Source organism: Theropithecus gelada, chromosome 20 (assembly GCF_003255815.1).
Source record: "Theropithecus gelada isolate Dixy chromosome 20, Tgel_1.0, whole genome shotgun sequence".
NCBI lineage: Eukaryota > Metazoa > Chordata > Mammalia > Primates > Cercopithecidae > Theropithecus > Theropithecus gelada.
The window spans coordinates 51,039,175-51,056,431 of NC_037688.1; the positions used below are offsets into that span (position 1 = coordinate 51,039,175).

Sequence of the window (17,257 nt, forward strand, 5' to 3'; positions counted from 1 at the left end):
GGTCTCGATCTCCTGACCTCGTGATCCGCCCGTCTCGGCCTCCCAAAGTGCTGGGATTACAGGCTTGAGCCACCGCGCCCGGCCGCCCCTTTGTCTTGTATCCAATAAATATCAGCGCAGCCTGGCATTCGGGGCCACTGCCAGTCTCCGCGTCTTAGTGGTAGTGGTCCCCCGGGCCCAGCTGTCTTTTATCTCTGTCTCGTGTCTTTATTTCTATAATCGCTCATCTCGGCACATGGGGAGGAAAACCCACCGACCCTGTGGGGCTGGTCCCTATGCTGACCTCCATGCCAATCCCAAGGGCAAGTCTGATGCTGCTGTCAGTTCAATTCTGGTTTTTTAAGAGTCACACTCTGTCACCCAGGCTGGAGTGCAGTGGTGCAATCTTGGCTCACTGCAACCTTTGCCTCATGGGCTCAAGCGATTCTCCTGCCTCAGCCACTGGAGTAGCTGGGATTACAGGTGTACCACCACACCCAGCTAATTATTTTTTATTTTTTATTTTTAGTAGAGACGAGGTTTCGCCATGTTGACCAGGCTGGTCTCGAACTCCTAACCACAAGCGATTTGCCCGCCTCGGTTTCCCAAAGTGCTGGGATTACAGGCATGAGCCACTGTGCCCCACTTGGAGGTCCTCCTCCCTCCTGGTATTCCTCTTACCTCATAGGTCCCTCCTCTGTGACCTGTGAGCCTTAGGAGCCCAGGGCACCATCCTGCTGGGGTCCCTCCTCCCTCTGGGCTGGCTCCTTTGGTCTGCGTGTCAACAGCTCTGGAACACCAGGCTCAAGCCAGAGCTGGTGTTTTTCTTGCACTAGAGTTCCACTGGCCTGGATGCCCCCAAAAAACAGACTCTGGCCTGGTGCGGTGGCTCACGCTTGTAATCCCAGCATCTTGGGAGGCTGAGGCGGGCGGATCATGAGGTCAGGAGTTCAAAACCAGCCTGGCCAACACAGTGAAACCCCGTCTCTACTAAAAACACAAAAATTAGTAAGGCATGGTTGCAGGCGCTTGTAATCCCAGCTGCTCGGAAGGCTGAGGCAGGAGAAATTGCTTGAACCCAGATGGAGGTTGCAGTGAGCCGAGATTGCTCCACTGCACTCCAGCCTGGGCGACAGAGCTAGACTCTGTCTCAACACAAAGAAAAAGAAAAAAAAAAAAAACAGATTCTAAGGCAAAGTGAAGTTTTATTCAGGAGTGAAACTTTAAGGAAGACAGGGAAAAAGGCAAGGCGGGGAGGGGGCGGAGGGGCAGGAGGGACAGCAGATACAGGCGGTATGTTCCTGAGCTGAACACAGCCTTACCAGAGAACCAGCTGGTTCCTGAGACACTCACAGGCCTTGGGAAAGGCCAGAGAGAAGCGCTATGTCTGGGCGAGGAAGGGACACCTTCTCTCCTGGCTGCCCCCCATCTCCCCTCTCTCATTTGTGCCACCTGGCCCCTCTGGGCAGCCTCTGCAGAAGCCAGCAGCTCCAAAGGGCCAATCTGGTGGGGACATGTCAGCTTCCTCCACACAGGCCTGAGGAGGCCATGCCAAGGTGGGCCTGCGCCCAGGGAAAAGCTGAGACTCCTGGAGGATAGAGGTCCCTGGAGTTTTATGGCCACAGGACACTGTTGCTGGGCCGCTCTGGCTGGGGAGGCTCAAAAGCTGGGTCCCAGTCACCCCTCAACTTGCTGCACTCACAGCCTTCTCTGGCTGGGGAGGCTCAAAAGCTGGGTCCCAGTCACCCCTCAACTTGCTGCACTCACAGCCTTCTCCATCTGCGACACACACGGCAGCTCCCAGCAGTCTCCTCCGACTCCATCCTCACCCCATGAGTTCTCTGGCTCTCCCCTTAATGTACCCACATCTGCCCCTGCCGTGGGGTGGGTATTCCTCTCAGTGGTCACTTGGTGACTGGCCCGGCTTCCTCACCAGTCTTCCTGTTCCACCCTTCCCTGCCTCATCCCAGCTCAGCAGCCAGAGGACCCTTCAAAGCCACATCACTCCATGCCATCCCCTGGCTCCAAACCCACCAGGAACTTCCTGTCAGGGGAGCTGGGAGTAGAAGCCATGGCTCTGCTGGGGCCTTGGAGACCTCGTGCCGTCTGGCCACCCTGTACTCCTGGGGCCCCTGCATCAGCTACTCTGGCCTCACCGCCCCAACCAATCAGCGTCCTTGCTGTTCCCAGCTCATTCTCATGTAGGGATCTCTCTCCTCCTGAGGAACGAGGACCCCAGCAGGAAATGCAGCTGGGCACACAGGGATGGAACAAGCCCTGCCCACTGCTATAAGCCCCAGCAGAAAACACGCTGAAGCCAGGTCCTCAGTCACTTCAACGTTTCATTTGGGCTTCAAACTCTGAGGAAGCAGGCCCCACGAATCCCCTGTGGACAGGCATGGCACAACGCTGGCAGGCATGTGCCAGGCAGGGAGAGGGCAGGATAGCTGGTGGACCCTCAGAAAGACCCTGCCTGAGCTTTCCCTGTAGGGACTGAGCAGAGTAGAGAACTGAGCCCCCTAAAGTGAGCAGCACAGAGCCACGGGGGGCAGGGGCATCCCTGGCTGCATAGTGGGAAGGCAAAGGCCGGGCCTCCAGGAACAGGCACAGGGACGCCCAGCCAGGCCTGCCGTCTTCCTGTGTGAGGAGCGAGGCACCAGGGTATGCGGTGGGCAGGAAGCCACATCCTGAATGCCAAGGGGCAGCCCAGGCTGCTCCTGCCTCCCTCACCTGCAGTTCAGCTGCAGCTCCTTGGGGCCTCCACTGAGGAGGAGGCCAGTGGGTGCCTGCTGTGCACACCTGCACTTCTGCTCCAAACCTAACAGGGGCAGGGCAGGTCCCCACGGGCAGTGTCCTGGGGACCACCCAACTGAGACACAACAGGCTCTGGCTCTGATGCACTTTAATGAGTGCCCTGCCCCTCTCCAACCAGGCCACTCCATAGGCGCCTGGCTCGCTGTCCCATGGGCTCTGGCTGACCACCCTCTAGTCACAGGAGCCATCCTTCCAGCCGTCGCGCCAGCGCTCATCCACTTTTGAGCAGTCGAAGTCAGGCTTGCCCAGCTTGCGGTTCACTTCATTGTGCAGGTGGCACAGCCACTGCGTGAAGCCTGCCCGAGTGCGGGTGTCTGGCTGGTTCCTGCACAGCCTGCATAGGGAGAGCATGTAAAGAATGGGAGGACGCAGCGGCTCCACTGCCCCTGCCAGTTCCCTGTCTGCTCCCAAGGAAAGACAACTGGGGCACTGCTGTGAGCTACACCTGGGAGTGCCCTTATGCTCCAAAGGACAGGAATTCCCAGAACAGGGCTGACCCTGCAGCTCCCGGGTGTGATGAACTCCCAGGGTTGCTCAAACACCCACCTGGAGAGCTTGGCAAACACCAACGAGGCCTCAAGGCAAGACATCACAGCACAGACCTGGCAAATTTATAAGCTTCTAACACCCAGGAAGCGGCATCCAGCGTCTCTGGCCTCAGGCAGAGTGTGGCCTGGGTGGGGCTGGGCACAGCCTTGTAACTGAAAACTGGACTTGTTTCTTAGCACCTGAGGGAGGCCCTGGTGCCTCAGTTCAGCAAGAGACTTAATTCTAACTGCCCAGGCTTACAGCAACAATGGCAACTCTGCCCTAGACATCTGGTCTAGAAACACCCGCAAGGGCCAGTGCTGGCTCTTGGATGCCTCAGTGAGGAAAAGGTGGCTCTTGGGGGCAAAAGCAGTGGATTTCCAAGATTTTAAAACCAGCAGTCCTGCTCTAGAAGTCAGGCAAAGTGGAGTCCTCCCTAACTTGCGGGGAGCCGTCTTCAGTGCCAGACAAGGCAGGGAAGCCCTTCCTGGAGTGCTGTGGCTGTGGCAGGAGCAGTACTCAGCAGCAGATCCCAACAGTTTGGCTTTTGAGACAAGACGAGGAGGCTCAGATGGCCCCAGGCCTCACCTGTTGGAGGTCCCTGCTCCTCAGCAAACTTCTGCCACCTCTGCATCCGTTTCTCTATGTTCCCTGCTATTACGTCAGCCAGGAGCCCCAGGCCCAGGCTGCAGTGCAAAGCTCTGCTGCGTGCAAACACATCTTACCTTTTCCTTAGGTCTTCAGCACACTCCTCACAGGGGTAAAACTTAGAAAATAAATGTATGAAGTGGGCCATGTCTTGCTGCTGTTCTGGGGTGGGCAGGTCGGGGTAGTAGGCGGCCAGGGTGTGGAGAACAGCCCAGCTGTGGCGGCCCAGTTCCTCGCGATCCGGCGGGCAGTCCTCCCTAAACTTGGTGTCCCGCTGCGGAAGCAGGCCAACCAAGAGTGAGTTCATTCTCCGAACAGAAGCGCCCAAAGCTCCCCCTTCTACGGCCCAGCCGGTGGCCCACTGGACTCCGGCCAAAGCCCTGCAGACGATCCAACCCACGCGCGGATGAAGGCTGTAAGGCCGGGCTTACCCGGGGGCAAGGTTCAGGGACAGGCAACCCCGGGGAGCTTTGCCGGGGCACCTGGGCGGGGGCAGGGGCAGGGGCTGCGCGGGGCTGGGAGAAGTCGGGCAGGGATCTGCACCTTCTGCTGCGTCCGCATCCACGTCTTGAAGTCCACGCAGGCCCGGCACGGCCGCCTCCGGGAGGCGTCCACGGCGACAGGAGACTCGGAGGTCGGCGCCTGGGCTGGCATCGGGGCCGAGGTGGCCGCGTCTCTCCGCCCCGCGCCGCGGCCCCGCGCGTCGGTCGCCAGGTCGTCCATCACCTCGGAGCGCGCGCCTCCCGGCAGGAAGAAGAGATTCCGGCCGTGGAAGCTGCCCCGCTCGCCGGGCGCCGCCATGTTGCCCGCGCAAGGCCTGCCGGGGCAGCTCGGCCTCCAGATGAGCCTCCAGGTCAGCTTCCAGGCCAGCGCGCAGCTACAGTAGCCGGAGGCGCGCGCCGTGCTCGCGGGGGCCGGGCCCGAGCTGGGGCTTGGGGCGGAGTTGGGGGCGGGGGCCGGCGCGCGGGCCCGTGTGGAGGCGGAGCCAGAGGCCGCGGCGCGGACCGGGGCGGGGCCGGACCCGGGGCAGGGACGGAGCTGGAGGGCCGGAGCCTGCTGGCATCCCCGGGCCTCGATCCGCGGCGCACACCGTGGTTGCGCCGTCCGTGGCGGCGCTCTCGCTTCCTCCAGTAGAAGAGCAGTGTGTGGCGGAAGGTGCGCAGCGGAAGGTGCGCCGCGGGCGCGCTGTGGACCCGGGCTGACACTCAGGCAAAGTCCGTGTTGCGGCCCGCGACGCCCCCATCGCTCCGCTCTGAGTGTCCTGCGTGCCTGCGGCCAGGCTCTGTGCCCTCCGCTGAGGGGCGCGTCCCACCGGCTGGCTGCCCAGCGCCTTCTCAACGCGGGGCGGGCGTGACCGCACAGATGGCGGCGCGCGCTAGGGTTCTGGGCTGGTGTCACCGCCCTGGCGCCATGGCAACGGGCGCCTGGCAACGCAGGGCGGGGCACGGCCGCAGAGGGCTGGCGCGTGCCTTGGGCTCCCCGGCGCCCCCCGCCGGCTGCCGCGGACCCTAGAACCTGGGGTGGAGGGGTCGGGCTCCCAGTTGGAGCGGCCTCTGCGATTCCTCTGCCTCCTTGCGTTCATTTATCCATTCCGCTATTATTTGTGCAGTGACTGCTCTGTTCCAAGCGCTGTTCCAGGTGCTGGGCAGAGCAGGGAACACAACTCTGTTCCCTGACCTCCTCTGTTCATAATTCAGTGGTCAAGATAGGAAAAAAAAACAAGGACTCACACTCATAAATGTTCACGTACAAACTGGTGGGTCCATGCAAGGGTGTGGTAAATCTGGAAGGCCTCCTTGAGACCTCCTCCTATCTGAAGGATGAGGAATCAGCTGAGGAGCGCCTTCGAGACCAAGCCAAAGGTGGCAGGGTCTTGGCATCTTGCAGGAACAAAAAGGCCAGTGGGACGCTAGGGAGGGTTGTAAGGTGGGAGGGGAGATCCAGGCACTGGCAGGGACCCACCAAGACTTAGCAGCTGCGGGGATTGGGAGTTTATTATGAGGGTAGGGGGAAGATGCTAGACAGTTTTGGGCAAGGCTACTCAATCTGATCCCATTTCAGTTTGCTGCAGATTCCTCTGGCTATCATATGGGGAGTGGATTTCTTTTTTTTTTTTTTTTTGAGACAGGGTCTTGTTCCGTTACCCAGGGTGGAGTGCAGTGGCACGATCTTGTTCATTATAGCTGTGACTGCCTAGTCTCAAGTGATCTCCCACCTCAGCCTCCCAAGTAGCTGGGACTACAGGCACACGCCACCATACCCAGTTAATATTTGTATTTTGCGGGGGCATAGAGGTCTCAACATGTTGCCCAGACTGGTCTTGAACTCCTGAGCTCAAGCAGTCCCCCTGCCTCGGCCTCCCAAAGTGCTTGGATTACAGGTGTGTCTGTCCTTGGAGTGAATTTTGTAGGGGCAAGTGAGGAGGATACGGATGGAGGGTGGGGTGGCTGTACTATTCAGGTAAGAAAAAAGGGTAGGGGAGGAAAAACTGGAAGCCATGCAGGGCTGATGGGGTGTGGGGCAGGGGCTGTCAGCTGGGGTGGGGAGGCAGCCTCAGAATCCCTCTAGGCTTCTGCTTTTGAATAAATCCTCCCCAGCTTCTCTCCTGTCTTCCAGGGGAGCAAGGTCTCCCCTGGGTTCACACGCTGGACCCTACCAGGTCAGCTAGGCCCTCAGCTGAGATCAGGGAGAAGGTGACAGCTGGCTGGGGGCACCCTGCAAATCAGCCCTATGTGAGCAGGTGTTCATTGCCCATGCCAGGACCAGGGACAGCTTGAGGGCCTCAGCCAGTGCTGGTGGGACAGACACACAAAGGCCCTTTGTTGCAGCCAGGGCAGCTTCCTGGAGGGATGCCCCAGAGGCTGACCACTCCCTGAAGGGGCTGGAGTAGGGGCATCCCAACACAGAATTGGTGACCCCAGCACCAGGAAGAACCACTGTGTGCCAGGGTTGAATGTGGCTTCCGAAGCCTGAACTATAAGGAAGCAGCCAGAGAGGTGGGGCACCTGAGCGAGCCTCTGCCCAGGCCATGTTTGCAATAAGTCATGGCAAATCATGAATTGAGAGGTGGTTCTCAAAACAGCCCTAGTGACCACTTCCCTGACCTCCACCCCCACCCAACAAGTGCCAGTGACTGCACAGATGGGCCCTCTTTCTCCTACCCCAAGTCTCCTCACTGCAGGGGAACCCCTGGGTTCAGCATGTGAGGTCTGCCCCTCCCCCAGCATGTACAAAAAGCTCACAATAATTACGCATTTAACACACATTTCCTTGCCTATCAGTTGGGGACATTAAGAGACCTTTCCTCCAGCATTAGGATTAAGTCAGACAAAACACTTGAAGCTTTCAGCACTGAGGCCTTGGTTCTGCACAGAAATCCCCAGGCTAGTTCAAAGACAGAGTTGTTGGGCGCACCCTAGCAGGGCAATTACCTCACAGAGCAGGGGAATCCAGAGAGGTGAGCAGGACAGGCAGCACTTTGATTAGCCCTGCCTTCTCCCTCCTCCAGTGGCCAGAGGCAGGCAGGAGGGCCCCAGGCAGCAGTTCCGCCTACCCTCCGCCCCTTCTTCAGTCTTGCACGCCTCCAGGGCTGGAAAGCTCATTCTTCTTCCTCCTAGCAGCTCTGCCTGGAAGTCCCCCAATCCCTGTGCTCCTGCCCCCAGATCGTGGACTTGGGAGACAGCAAGAAAGCTGCAAAGGACTAGGCTGGGGCGGCTCCACAAGGACCCCACAGGCTTAAGGCGTTGCCAGATTCTATCCCAGACAGTCTTCTGGGTCCCCCAGAGCCCTCTCAAGCACAGGGAGGCAGAAGGGTCCTCACCCATTTCAGGAGTCTGCAGCCTAGAGGCCACAGCCATGGCAGGCCCCCGATACCCAGTTTCAGTGCAAGGAGCAGCCCTGGTGCAGATCAAGAGGCTCCAAGTAAGACCTGGCTGGGTCCCTAGTGGCCCCAAGGCATAGGAAGGGGGTGCCTGGACCAACACCTCCAAGGCACTCCCAACTTTTTGTCCCCCAGACCTTTGCCTTCTGTGTGCGCTGGTCAGACGGCAGTGACACCTTCGTGCGGAGGAGTTGGGACGAATTCAGGCGGCTCAAGGTGAGTGACCCTGGGCCACCCTGATGCCACGGTGGCAGCTTCCCCACCCGGCTGCCTCCCACTGGACTGCCTCCCATCAGTGACTCCCACTGAAGGCCCTTCGTCCCCGTTGAAGCTCCCAGCCCCTGCCATCTGGGTAAGGGACCCCGCCCTCCCAAGGGTGCACAATGGGCTCTGGAAGACCGATGCCCCCATTCCTGCCCTCAGAAGACCCTCAAGGAGACCTTCCCGGTGGAGGCGGGCCTGCTGCGGAGATCTGACCGCGTTCTCCCAAAGCTTCTCGGTCAGGCCAGCCTGGGTATGGGGGCGGGGAAGGCGGTGGTTTGCCTGGGGCGCCAGGGACCAGTGAAGCCCAAAGCGGGGTATCACAGCACGTTTTTGTGGTGCCTTAAGATGCACCACTGTTGGCACACGGGGGGCGCACAAGCCGCGGCCTGGCGCGCCTGCAGCTGCTGGAAACCTATTCTCGGAGGCTGCTGGCGACTGCAGAGCGTGTGGCACGGAGCCCGGCGATCACTGGCTTCTTCGCACCGCAACCCGTGGACCTGGAGCCCGCGCTGCCACCCGGCAGGTGCCTGACTCGTCCCAAACTCCCAGCCTGCAGCGGCGTTTGGAGCTGGGAGAGGTGTAGGGTGGGGGGAACAGCCAGCGAATAGGGGCAGACACTGGGAGGCTGACGGTCTTGCCGGGTGGCGCCTCCGGTTTCACCCTCCGCATCCGCCTACCTCTCACTCGTGCGGGCTGCCCTTCCCAGCCGAGTGATCCTGCCCGCCCCAGAGGAGCCGCCTGTCTCGCGCGCTGCGGGCCGCCTCTCCATCCACAGTCTGGAGACTCAGAGCCTGCGCTGCCTGCAGCCCTTTTGTACTCAGGATACGCGGAATCGGCCTTTTCAGGCGCGGGCCCAGGAGAGCCTGGACGTGCTGCTGCGGCACCCCTCAGGTAGGGCCCGCCAATAACCCAGGGATTTGTCCCTCTGCCCCTGGACCCGAGGGAGGCTCGAGATCTGAGTCCCCGCCCGCTTCTTGCGCACAGGCTGGTGGCTGGTGGAGAACGAGGACCAGCAGATGGCCTGGTTTCCAGCGCCCTACCTGGAGGCGGCGGCAGCCCCGGGCCGGGGCCGGGAGACAGGCGGGTCCCTAGGCAGCAGTGGTATGCGCCTAACCCCACCCCTCATGCCACCATTACGGCTTGACCGTGTGGCAAGACTGGGTCAGAAGCATCGCGGGCAGGGCGGCCCAGGAGTCCGTGCTTGGTCTCCGCACCTAGAGGAAGCCCGGAACCGGTTTTAGAGCGGCCCTGCGGTCAGCAGACTCAAGCAAGGAGAATTTGAAGGGTGCGGGTGGGCCTTGGCCTATGCTGCCCCACGGTGACTCCAAGCACCCACTCCCAGGTCCCCAGTTCTGTGCTTCCCGCGCCTACGAGAGCAACCGCGCAGATGAGCTGTCCGTGCCCGCGGGGGCGCGCGTGCGCGTGTTGGAAAAGTCAGACCGCGGCTGGTGGCTGTGCAGGTACGCGAGCGGGCGTGGGCGGGGGAGGCTAGCCGAGGCCGGCGGGGCCCTAACCACACCCCGCCCCTCGCAGGTATGGCGACCGGGAGGGCCTCCTCCCCGCGGTGCTGTTGCGACCGGAAGGGCTGGGCGCACTCCTGAGCGGGACGGGGTTCCGTGGAGGAGACGACCCGGCCGGTGAGGCCCGGGGGTCCCGGGAAGCCTCCCAGGCCACCGCCCCTCCCCCCACCGTGCCCACCCGACCTTCGCCGGGCGCCATCCAGAGCCGCTGCTGCACCGTCACACGCAGGGCCCTGGAGCGGCGCCAAGGGCGCCAGGGCCCGTCTCGAGGGTGCGTGGACCCTGTGCCTGTGCCGCACCCTACTATGGAGCGGTGAGCGCCAGGATCCCGATGCGGGGATGGACCGCGCCATCCCAGGGCTGAGGAGGAGCGGGGAGGGCGGATCTCCCTGGCCAGCAGGACGGGAGGGGGGTATTTGCTGTTCCTCTGAGTAAAGCTTGTTCTGAATGACCCCCACCGTCTAAGCGTGCGGAGCCGCGGGCTGGATCTTTGCCAGGCCAGGGTGCGGGATGGGCTTGGTAAGGCCGAGACCATCAGCTCCAGTGCCCTTCTGGCTGGCTAGGTAGGGTGTTGGCCAGGGTAGGGGCTGGACTGGAGTCCAGAGAGACAGGGCCGGCTAGGAGAGCGGCCTTTATGGGTTTTCCAGGGGTTCAGGATGGACTGGAGAGAGACCGGACCAGCTAGGGGAGAACTTCTTTATGGGTTTCCCAGGGTGTGGGGGTGGCTGCCAGCACAGGCAGCTTCATGTTGTGCCACAGGAAGTCCAAGAAAGCGGCGGCCTGGAGTGTCCTGCTGAGCCGCTGAAAGTGCCGCTCTGGGGTTGGACAAGAAGGAGGTCAGGGGGGTAGTCCACACGCCCCCCAGGATCCCCCAACCCCAGGCTGTGCCCATGTACCAGTGTAGGGCAGCAGGGCCTCAAGCGCTGCCCGCACGCCTTCGTAGGCCAGCAGCTCCTCAGGGGCCTCGCGCCGCAGGAGCACACCCAGCACGGCCTGGGCTTCGTGGCAGTGCCGCGAGTTGGTGTTCCACGTGACACAGAAGCGCAGCAGGGCCTCTGTGGGCAACAGGACCCTCATCCTCTTGTCCAGCCAATTTGCCATGACTGGCCCTTGCCCGCCGGGCCACCCACCCTGACCGGCCCCCAACCTTTCTGGTCTCGCCGCAGTCGGAGCATGGTGGCTTCCAGCTTCTCGCAGGCCTCAGGGTCTCTCCGGATGGCTGTGGGAGGAGGGAAGGCTGAGCTGGGGAAAGCAGAGCCCAGTGGTCCGTAGACCCAGCCTCTTGCCCCTGGGTGAGCACTGACCCTGGATGACAGTCAGCACGGTGTGGGGCCGATCCAGGGAGATGGCCAGGCCCAGTGCCCGCAGGTACCGCTTCTCATGCAGCAGGTTGTCCAGCTCTTGCTGCCTGTGGGGAGGGGAGGAGAGGCCACTGAGGGCCGCTGGCAGAGCCATCGGAGTCAGCAGGCAGCAAGCCTGGTGCTCAGCCTCAGTTTCCCTACAGCAGAGAGCAGGGCTGATGCCGGGAGGGGCGCCACTGCCCTGGCCTTACCTGACCACCTGCTCCTCTTGCCTGGCCTGCTCCTCTGCCTGCTCCGCCTCGGTCACATCCTGGGGTCAGACTGGGGTCAGATGGGGCCTCCACTCCACCCCGACTCTTCCCTGCCCTTGGGGCCCACAACCTTCCAGAGGATGACTCGGGAGTCGCTGGCCCCAGTGAGGGCGCGGTCATCCAGCCGGCTGCAGTGCAGCCCCCAGACCTTGTCCTCGTGGGCATCCAGCGTCCGCACACACTCGTTGTTCTTGATGGTCCAGAGCTTCACGAGGCCATCCGAGCCGCTGGGTTTGGGGTGGGGAGAGGCTCAGCGTCAGGCAGGTCACCCCGCCACCCCCCACCCCATCGCTGCCCTACCCCAGACCACTCACCTGGACAGCAGCTGCGTACCACGGCTCACAAAGGCCACCTTCAGCACAGAAGCATCGTGCCCCTCGAATGTCTGCAAAGAGGAGGGGGTAGGGCATGAGATGTCACCAGGGCGAGAGGTGGGGAGGGCCTGGATCGCCGCTTACCTTGAGACAGCTGAAGTCCTGGAGCGCCCAGAGCTTGATGGTGCCATCAGCTGAGGCTGTGGCCAGCACCTGGTCCATGGGAGAGAACTGGACGCACCAGAGACCACGCCGGTGACCTGAGAAGACACCCAGCAGCTGGCACTGTGGCAGGGCCCAGAGCTTGGCCGTGCGGTCCTGTGAGCCTGTGGCCAGCAGCTTGTCGTTGGGGGCAATAGCCACGCTGTTGATGTCCTGGCAATGGGAGAAGGTGGTGGCTCAGCACCCCGCCCCCCGCCAGCAAGGGCTTGGCCACCCCCACCCCAGTGGCTATGGAGTCACCTTATCATGGCAGCGCTGAGTGGTCTGGGCCTGCAGGAGGATGGGGCCGTTGTCTGGGGCTGTGTTCTTGGACAGCAGGGCTTTGGGAAGAGGCCACAGCTTCACAGTGCAGTCCTGGCTGCCTGTCACCAGGAAGGACTCCTTCAGCCTGTGGCCCAACAGGAGAGGAGGAGACACAGCTGAGCCCCGGCCAGTCCTGATGGCCAGCTCCCCACAGGGCCAGCCTGGGAGCCCACGGTCCAGACCACGGGGACTGTCCCAGCATGTGGGTTGGCCTGGGTCACCCCCAGGCACCTGCAGGATCACGCCCTGTCTACACTGTCCACCTGCAGCACCTGGTGACTCAGCCCCAGCCACAGGACCCCAGGCCTACATGCAGGGGTCACCTCTCCACCTGGGCCTCATGCAGAATCGTTCTCTCTGCCTAGTTCCCTTCCCCCCCTTTTTTTTTTTTTGAGACGGAGCCTCGCTGTGTCACCCAGGCTGGAGTGCAGTGGCCGGATCTCAGCTCACTGCAAGCTCCGCCTTCCGGGTTCACACCATTCTCCTGCCTCAGCCTCCCGAGTAGCTGGGACTACAGGCGCCTGCCACCTCCCCCGGCTAAGTTTTTTTTTTGTATTTTTTAGTAGAGACGGGGTTTCACTGTGTTAGCCAGGATGGTCTCGATCTCCTGACCTCGTGATCCGCCCGTCTCAGCCTCCCAAAGTGCTGGGATTACAGGCTTGAGCCACCGCGCCCGGCCCCCTTCCCCCTTTAACCACTTCGCCGGGGCTACTTCTGAGGACTGCCCTCAAGGCACGTAGGGACTCTCCTGTCCTGTTCTGTTCCACATCTCTGGGCTGGAGCCTCAGAGCAAGCCAAAGCTGCCGCTGCCTCCCCAGCTCCCTGAGTGGCAGCCCCTGCTGGCAGGCCTGGGCCTCCACCTCCTTGACACCCCTGGGCCCAGCCCCGACTCACTACCTAGAGCAGCAGACGGTGCCCACGCTGTGTGTGTGACCGGAACCCTGAGCCACGCAGATCACCTGGCCAGCCTTGTTCATTCTCCAGATACGGACGCTCTGATCCTGGGGACAGGGAGTTGACGAGAGAGGCTGGTCCATGGGCCTACTGCGTGGCCTCCCCGCCTGGTGCCTCTGCCCCTACCTCTCAGGGTGCCTCACCTTGGCACAGCTGGCAAAGAGCCATCCCTTCCGGAACACATCCAGGGCCAGGACGATATCTGAGATGTTGTGGGGAGGTATAGGTCACACAGCAAGATGTGGGAAGGGAAGCAAGCAAGGGACCCAGGCAGGTCCCAGGGTGTCAGGTGGGCTGGCCCCACTCACCCGTGTGGCCATGGAGGATTTGGCAGGCTGACGTCTGCAGCTCAAACACTTTCAGGCAGGGGCTATTGGAGGCCACGATGACGTGGGAGTCCTCGGGGCCAAGAAACCGGACATCCAAGACCTCCTCACTGTAGCCAGCGAACTGCAGGGCGGCAGGGGGCAGGAGATAAGAGGAGGGCTGGTGCCCACAGCCTCCAGACAGAGCAAGGGCAGGTGTGCACCTGTTTCTGCAGCCGCAGGGAACGAGCCTCATAGAGCAACAGGTTGTGGTCGGCGGTGGCGCTGAGGAGCAGGCCAGCGGTGCGGGCCAGGGTGCAGTGAGTCAGCTCCCGCCCGGGGCCCGGTGGCCGGGCCTGCGTGTACACACACTGCCCGGAAGCTGCCTCCCACACACGCAGAGTGCCTGTGTGGGTGGGGACAGGGCTGCTGAGACTCAGGTCCACAGGCCTTCCCCAGCCCCATACCGCTGCCCATATCCCGGCCCAACACACCTTGGTCGCCGGCTGTCAGAAAGTACAGGCCTGAGGACTTCACACCCAGCTGGGACACTGGCTCCTCTGGCAACAGCACAGCGGCCTCCACGCTCTGGAGACGAACTGGGTCACAGGCTGCTGTCATGCCCCCTCCCCACCCAACTCAACCAGCCCTGGCCTCCAGGCATCCCCACCTCAAACACAGGCACGGTCTTTGTGGCCTGGCAGCTCTGAAGGTCCCAGATGACACAGATCTTGTCACGGCCGGAGCTGGGGCAGCAACAGCAACCTCAGGTCAAGTCTTAGCCTCGGCCCCCACTTTCCAAGCCTCCCCCTCGTACCAGGGCCCACTGCTGACCTGAGCATGGTGTGGCCGTCGGCGCTGAAGGTCAGTGAGGTGACAGCGCTGTAGTGGGCAGTCATCACAGCCAGGCACGACCGGTCCTGCAGTGACCACACGCGGATGGCGGCATCGGCGGCTGAGGAGAAGAGCAGCAGGCGTGTAGGGTCCGGGTGGAAGGCCACTAGGCTGCGGGCAGATGGGACAGGATAGGTGAGCTGTGCAGCCTGGGCAGTGTCTCTGCCCTCCCCCTTCACCCCCCAACTCACTGCACGACACCGGGCGAGCCTCGGAAGTGGTGTGTCCCATAGTGCCGCACGATGTCCCAGACGCGCACGGCCCCGTCACAGCCACCTGCAGGGAAGCAAGGTGAGGGAGTGGAATGCCCAAAGCCCCTGCATCTGTGCCCGATACCCACCTGTGCTGCAGGGCCCTACCTGTGGCTAGCAGCGTGGAGGTGGGGTCGAAGGCCATGGTGGCCACGGGGGCTGTGTGTATCGCCTTCCACAGGCGGGTAACGCTGCCCTCTCGCCAGGCCCACTGAGCCAGCAGCAATGCCCGGCTGGCTGTCACCAGCACCTGGGGGAGGATACAGGTCAGCAGAGGGGCAGCAACACCCTGCTCACAGCTTCCTGGACTCAGTCTGGGAGGAGGCGCTGGGGCAGGTCCCCTCCAGGCCCCGCCCTGCGTACCTCATCGTCAGGGCTGAGGTCAAAGGCAGTGATGTTCTCCTGGTCCTCCTAGGGGAAAGAGTGGTGTGCAGAGCACGGTGTGAGTGGGCTGCCCCCTCCACTTACCCCTCACCCACCCAGGCTACCCTCACCTGCTCCAGACTCCGCAGCACGACCCCCGAGGCCACCTCCAGGATGTTGACTCTGGTGCCACAGATGCAGAAGAGGTGCTGGCCAGTCTGGTCCAGCTGGGGACAGAGGGGTCTCAGCCAGGCAACATTCGGCACCCCCCACGGTCTCTGGCTGCCCGCCCCCCTGCCCTTCCCCAGGGTGGTACCTGTGCTTTTCCGCCCTTGTAGAAAGGTTCAATTTTGCGCTCCACAGCATAGCTGGAAGGAGAGCAGGGGGCGAGTGAGCACCACCCACCCCTTCAGTCCCCAGGGCCCAGCCCTGTGTTGGGTGCTCCTGAGGTGACCCCAATGTCCCCTGCCCTTGAGTTTCTGGGCAACAGCAGAGACGGCATGGGGTGGAACCAGCAGTACTGCAGGGGGCTGTTGCTACCCCCGTCACTGAGAAGTGGAGACCTGGGCTGGTGATCCCTGAGGCAGCAGGGGGTGGGCCTGTGTCAGGCAGTCAGCCCAACAGCCCAGTGCTCTCAGGGATTCCCCAGTGAGAGCCAGGGGGGTCCTTGGGGACACCCCTGCCGGCAGTGGGTGGCCAGGCCTGGGTAGCCAGCCCAGAGCACATCCTCCCAGTGTCTTCATCCCTGAGGTCTGGCATACTTCTTCCCCTCGCTGGCTTCTCCCTTCATCCCCAGGCTTGCCCAGAGCCCAGGTCTCATGAGCAGCTGTCATTTCTGTGACCTCACTCCTGCCCCTCCTCCTTCCCTCTCCATTGCCTCCACCTGGTCCAGGCCATCGCAGCCTCTGGTCAGCCACTCTGGCCTCTTCACTGGGCCCCCACCTACCTCTTCTTTTTTTTCTGAGACGGAGTCTCCATCTGTCACCCAGGCTGGAGTACAGTGGCGCGATCTCAGCTCACTGCAAGCTCCACCTCCCGGGTTCACACCATTCTGCCTCAGCCTCCCGAGTAACTGGGACTATAGGCACGTGCCACTGCGCCCGGCTAGTTTTTTGTATTTTTTAGTAGAGATGGGGGTTTCACCATGGTCTCCATCTCCTGACCTCGTGATCCACCCACTTTGGCCTCCCAAATTGCTGGGATTACAAGTGTGAGCCAAATTGCTGGGATTACAGGCGTAAGCCACTGCTTCCAGCCTCCCCTACCTACCTCTTAACCCTGCTGCCAGGTACCTTTCAGAACATAACTGAAGATGTCACTGCCCTGCATCAACCCCTCCCTTCTGCCCACACACCTCCCAGACCTTGCCCAGAAGAGCTTCTGCCACCCTTGCCTCTACTTTGCTTCCCTCTCATGGCCCACAGTGCACCCCATTGCTCCTGTCCCAGCCTCTGGGACGGGTTTCCTATCTTCCCCCCGTTCCTTGCAGCCTGGGCTTCTCTTCCCAGATGTCAAGGTCTGGCTCACTGCACTTCTGGAAGCCTGACTGCCAAAACGAAAGCAGCCCCTGAGCCCCCGCACCCAGTTGACCCTCCCATGGCGGTGCTGCCAGCCTGGGACCTTCCTTTACCAGTGCTTGGCACAACCAAAGCTCCATAGCTGCCAGTGGAAACGCTAATCCCGAGGCTGCGCTGCCAGGGCAGGGGCACCAGTACTGCTATTCGACAAAGGCTTGGGGAGTGACGGGGCACAGAACTCAGGGCCTCCTGGGCTTCTGCAGACCCGCCCCTCTCCCGCTGTCTACCTGCTCCCTGGAGAAGAGAAATCGCGGGTAAAACGTCCCCAGGCCGACTGCTCAGAGGTGGTTCTTCGCCTCCCGCCGCCTCCCGGGACCAGCCCCGACCTAGGCTCAGCCCTCTCCTCCCCTCATCGGGACTTCTGGTTCCCACTCCACCCACAGCCGGCTTCTCGAGGAGCCCACGCTGCTGCTCCCGGCGGCCAGGCTCCGATCGCCGTCCTCCCCGAGAGCAGTCGGGGCCGGCTCTCCCGCCTGGTATCACCGCAGCCTCCGCGACCCCGCGAGCCGGCGCACACATAGCCTGTCGCCTCCACGGACCAGAATGCGTGCCCGCTCCACGCGCACCTCCGCTAGGCCGGCTGCGAACCCAGCTCCCTCCCCGCGCGGCCCCAGCGCTCCGGGCTCACTTGGCCTTGAAGCGGCCCACTCCGGCCGCGGTCTCTGCCATGTTGCCGCCGCCGCCGCTCCAGCTGAAACCGGCTAGGGCCTCGGCAGCCGCCGCCGCGTGACAGAGGTTGGCACCGAACTCCTCACAGAACTCCACACTCCCGGCGCGCCGCGATGGCGTCACCGCGCGCGATCACTGTGACGTCCCCACCGGCGCGGCG

General features: G+C 62.4%; 3 protein-coding genes across 7 annotated transcripts; 1 reads left to right on the forward strand and 2 right to left on the reverse strand.

The window, feature by feature from the left end:
* Window positions 1–1,164: 1,164 nt before the first annotated feature.
* GFER (growth factor, augmenter of liver regeneration) lies at window positions 1,165–5,327 on the reverse strand. Its single transcript, XM_025371191.1, has 3 exons — window positions 4,513–5,327; window positions 4,047–4,243; window positions 1,165–3,127 (listed from the first exon to the last, which is right to left on the reverse strand). The coding sequence occupies exons 1-3, from the start codon at window positions 4,768–4,770 to the stop codon at window positions 2,965–2,967; spliced, it is 618 nt and encodes a 205-aa protein (XP_025226976.1). The 5' UTR covers window positions 4,771–5,327; the 3' UTR covers window positions 1,165–2,964.
* A 1,897-nt stretch (window positions 5,328–7,224) lies between these two features.
* NOXO1 (NADPH oxidase organizer 1) lies at window positions 7,225–10,084 on the forward strand. 4 transcript variants are annotated; one of them, XM_025371510.1, is made up of 8 exons: window positions 7,225–7,890; window positions 7,985–8,065; window positions 8,273–8,363; window positions 8,459–8,636; window positions 8,820–9,004; window positions 9,098–9,214; window positions 9,456–9,573; window positions 9,647–10,084. In XM_025371510.1, the coding sequence occupies exons 1-8, from the start codon at window positions 7,825–7,827 to the stop codon at window positions 9,948–9,950; spliced, it is 1,140 nt and encodes a 379-aa protein (XP_025227295.1). In that variant the 5' UTR covers window positions 7,225–7,824; the 3' UTR covers window positions 9,951–10,084. The 4 variants fall into 4 exon arrangements, with proteins under 4 accessions (XP_025227295.1, XP_025227297.1, XP_025227296.1 ...); XM_025371512.1 differs by having other exon boundaries at window positions 8,273–8,348; XM_025371511.1 differs by having other exon boundaries at window positions 8,276–8,363.
* Window positions 10,056–17,225, reverse strand: TBL3 (transducin beta like 3). 2 transcript variants are annotated; one of them, XM_025371508.1, is made up of 22 exons: window positions 17,057–17,225; window positions 15,168–15,219; window positions 14,983–15,078; window positions 14,852–14,899; window positions 14,597–14,738; window positions 14,429–14,513; window positions 14,178–14,348; window positions 14,014–14,089; window positions 13,838–13,931; window positions 13,568–13,749; window positions 13,347–13,488; window positions 13,182–13,240; window positions 12,982–13,085; window positions 12,022–12,169; window positions 11,704–11,934; window positions 11,560–11,630; window positions 11,316–11,472; window positions 11,186–11,244; window positions 10,938–11,041; window positions 10,781–10,852; window positions 10,530–10,688; window positions 10,056–10,448 (listed from the first exon to the last, which is right to left on the reverse strand). In XM_025371508.1, the coding sequence occupies exons 1-22, from the start codon at window positions 17,095–17,097 to the stop codon at window positions 10,315–10,317; spliced, it is 2,427 nt and encodes an 808-aa protein (XP_025227293.1). In that variant the 5' UTR covers window positions 17,098–17,225; the 3' UTR covers window positions 10,056–10,314. The 2 variants fall into 2 exon arrangements, with proteins under 2 accessions (XP_025227293.1, XP_025227294.1); XM_025371509.1 differs by having other exon boundaries at window positions 14,987–15,078; window positions 17,057–17,188.
* Between the last annotated feature and the right edge of the window lie 32 nt (window positions 17,226–17,257).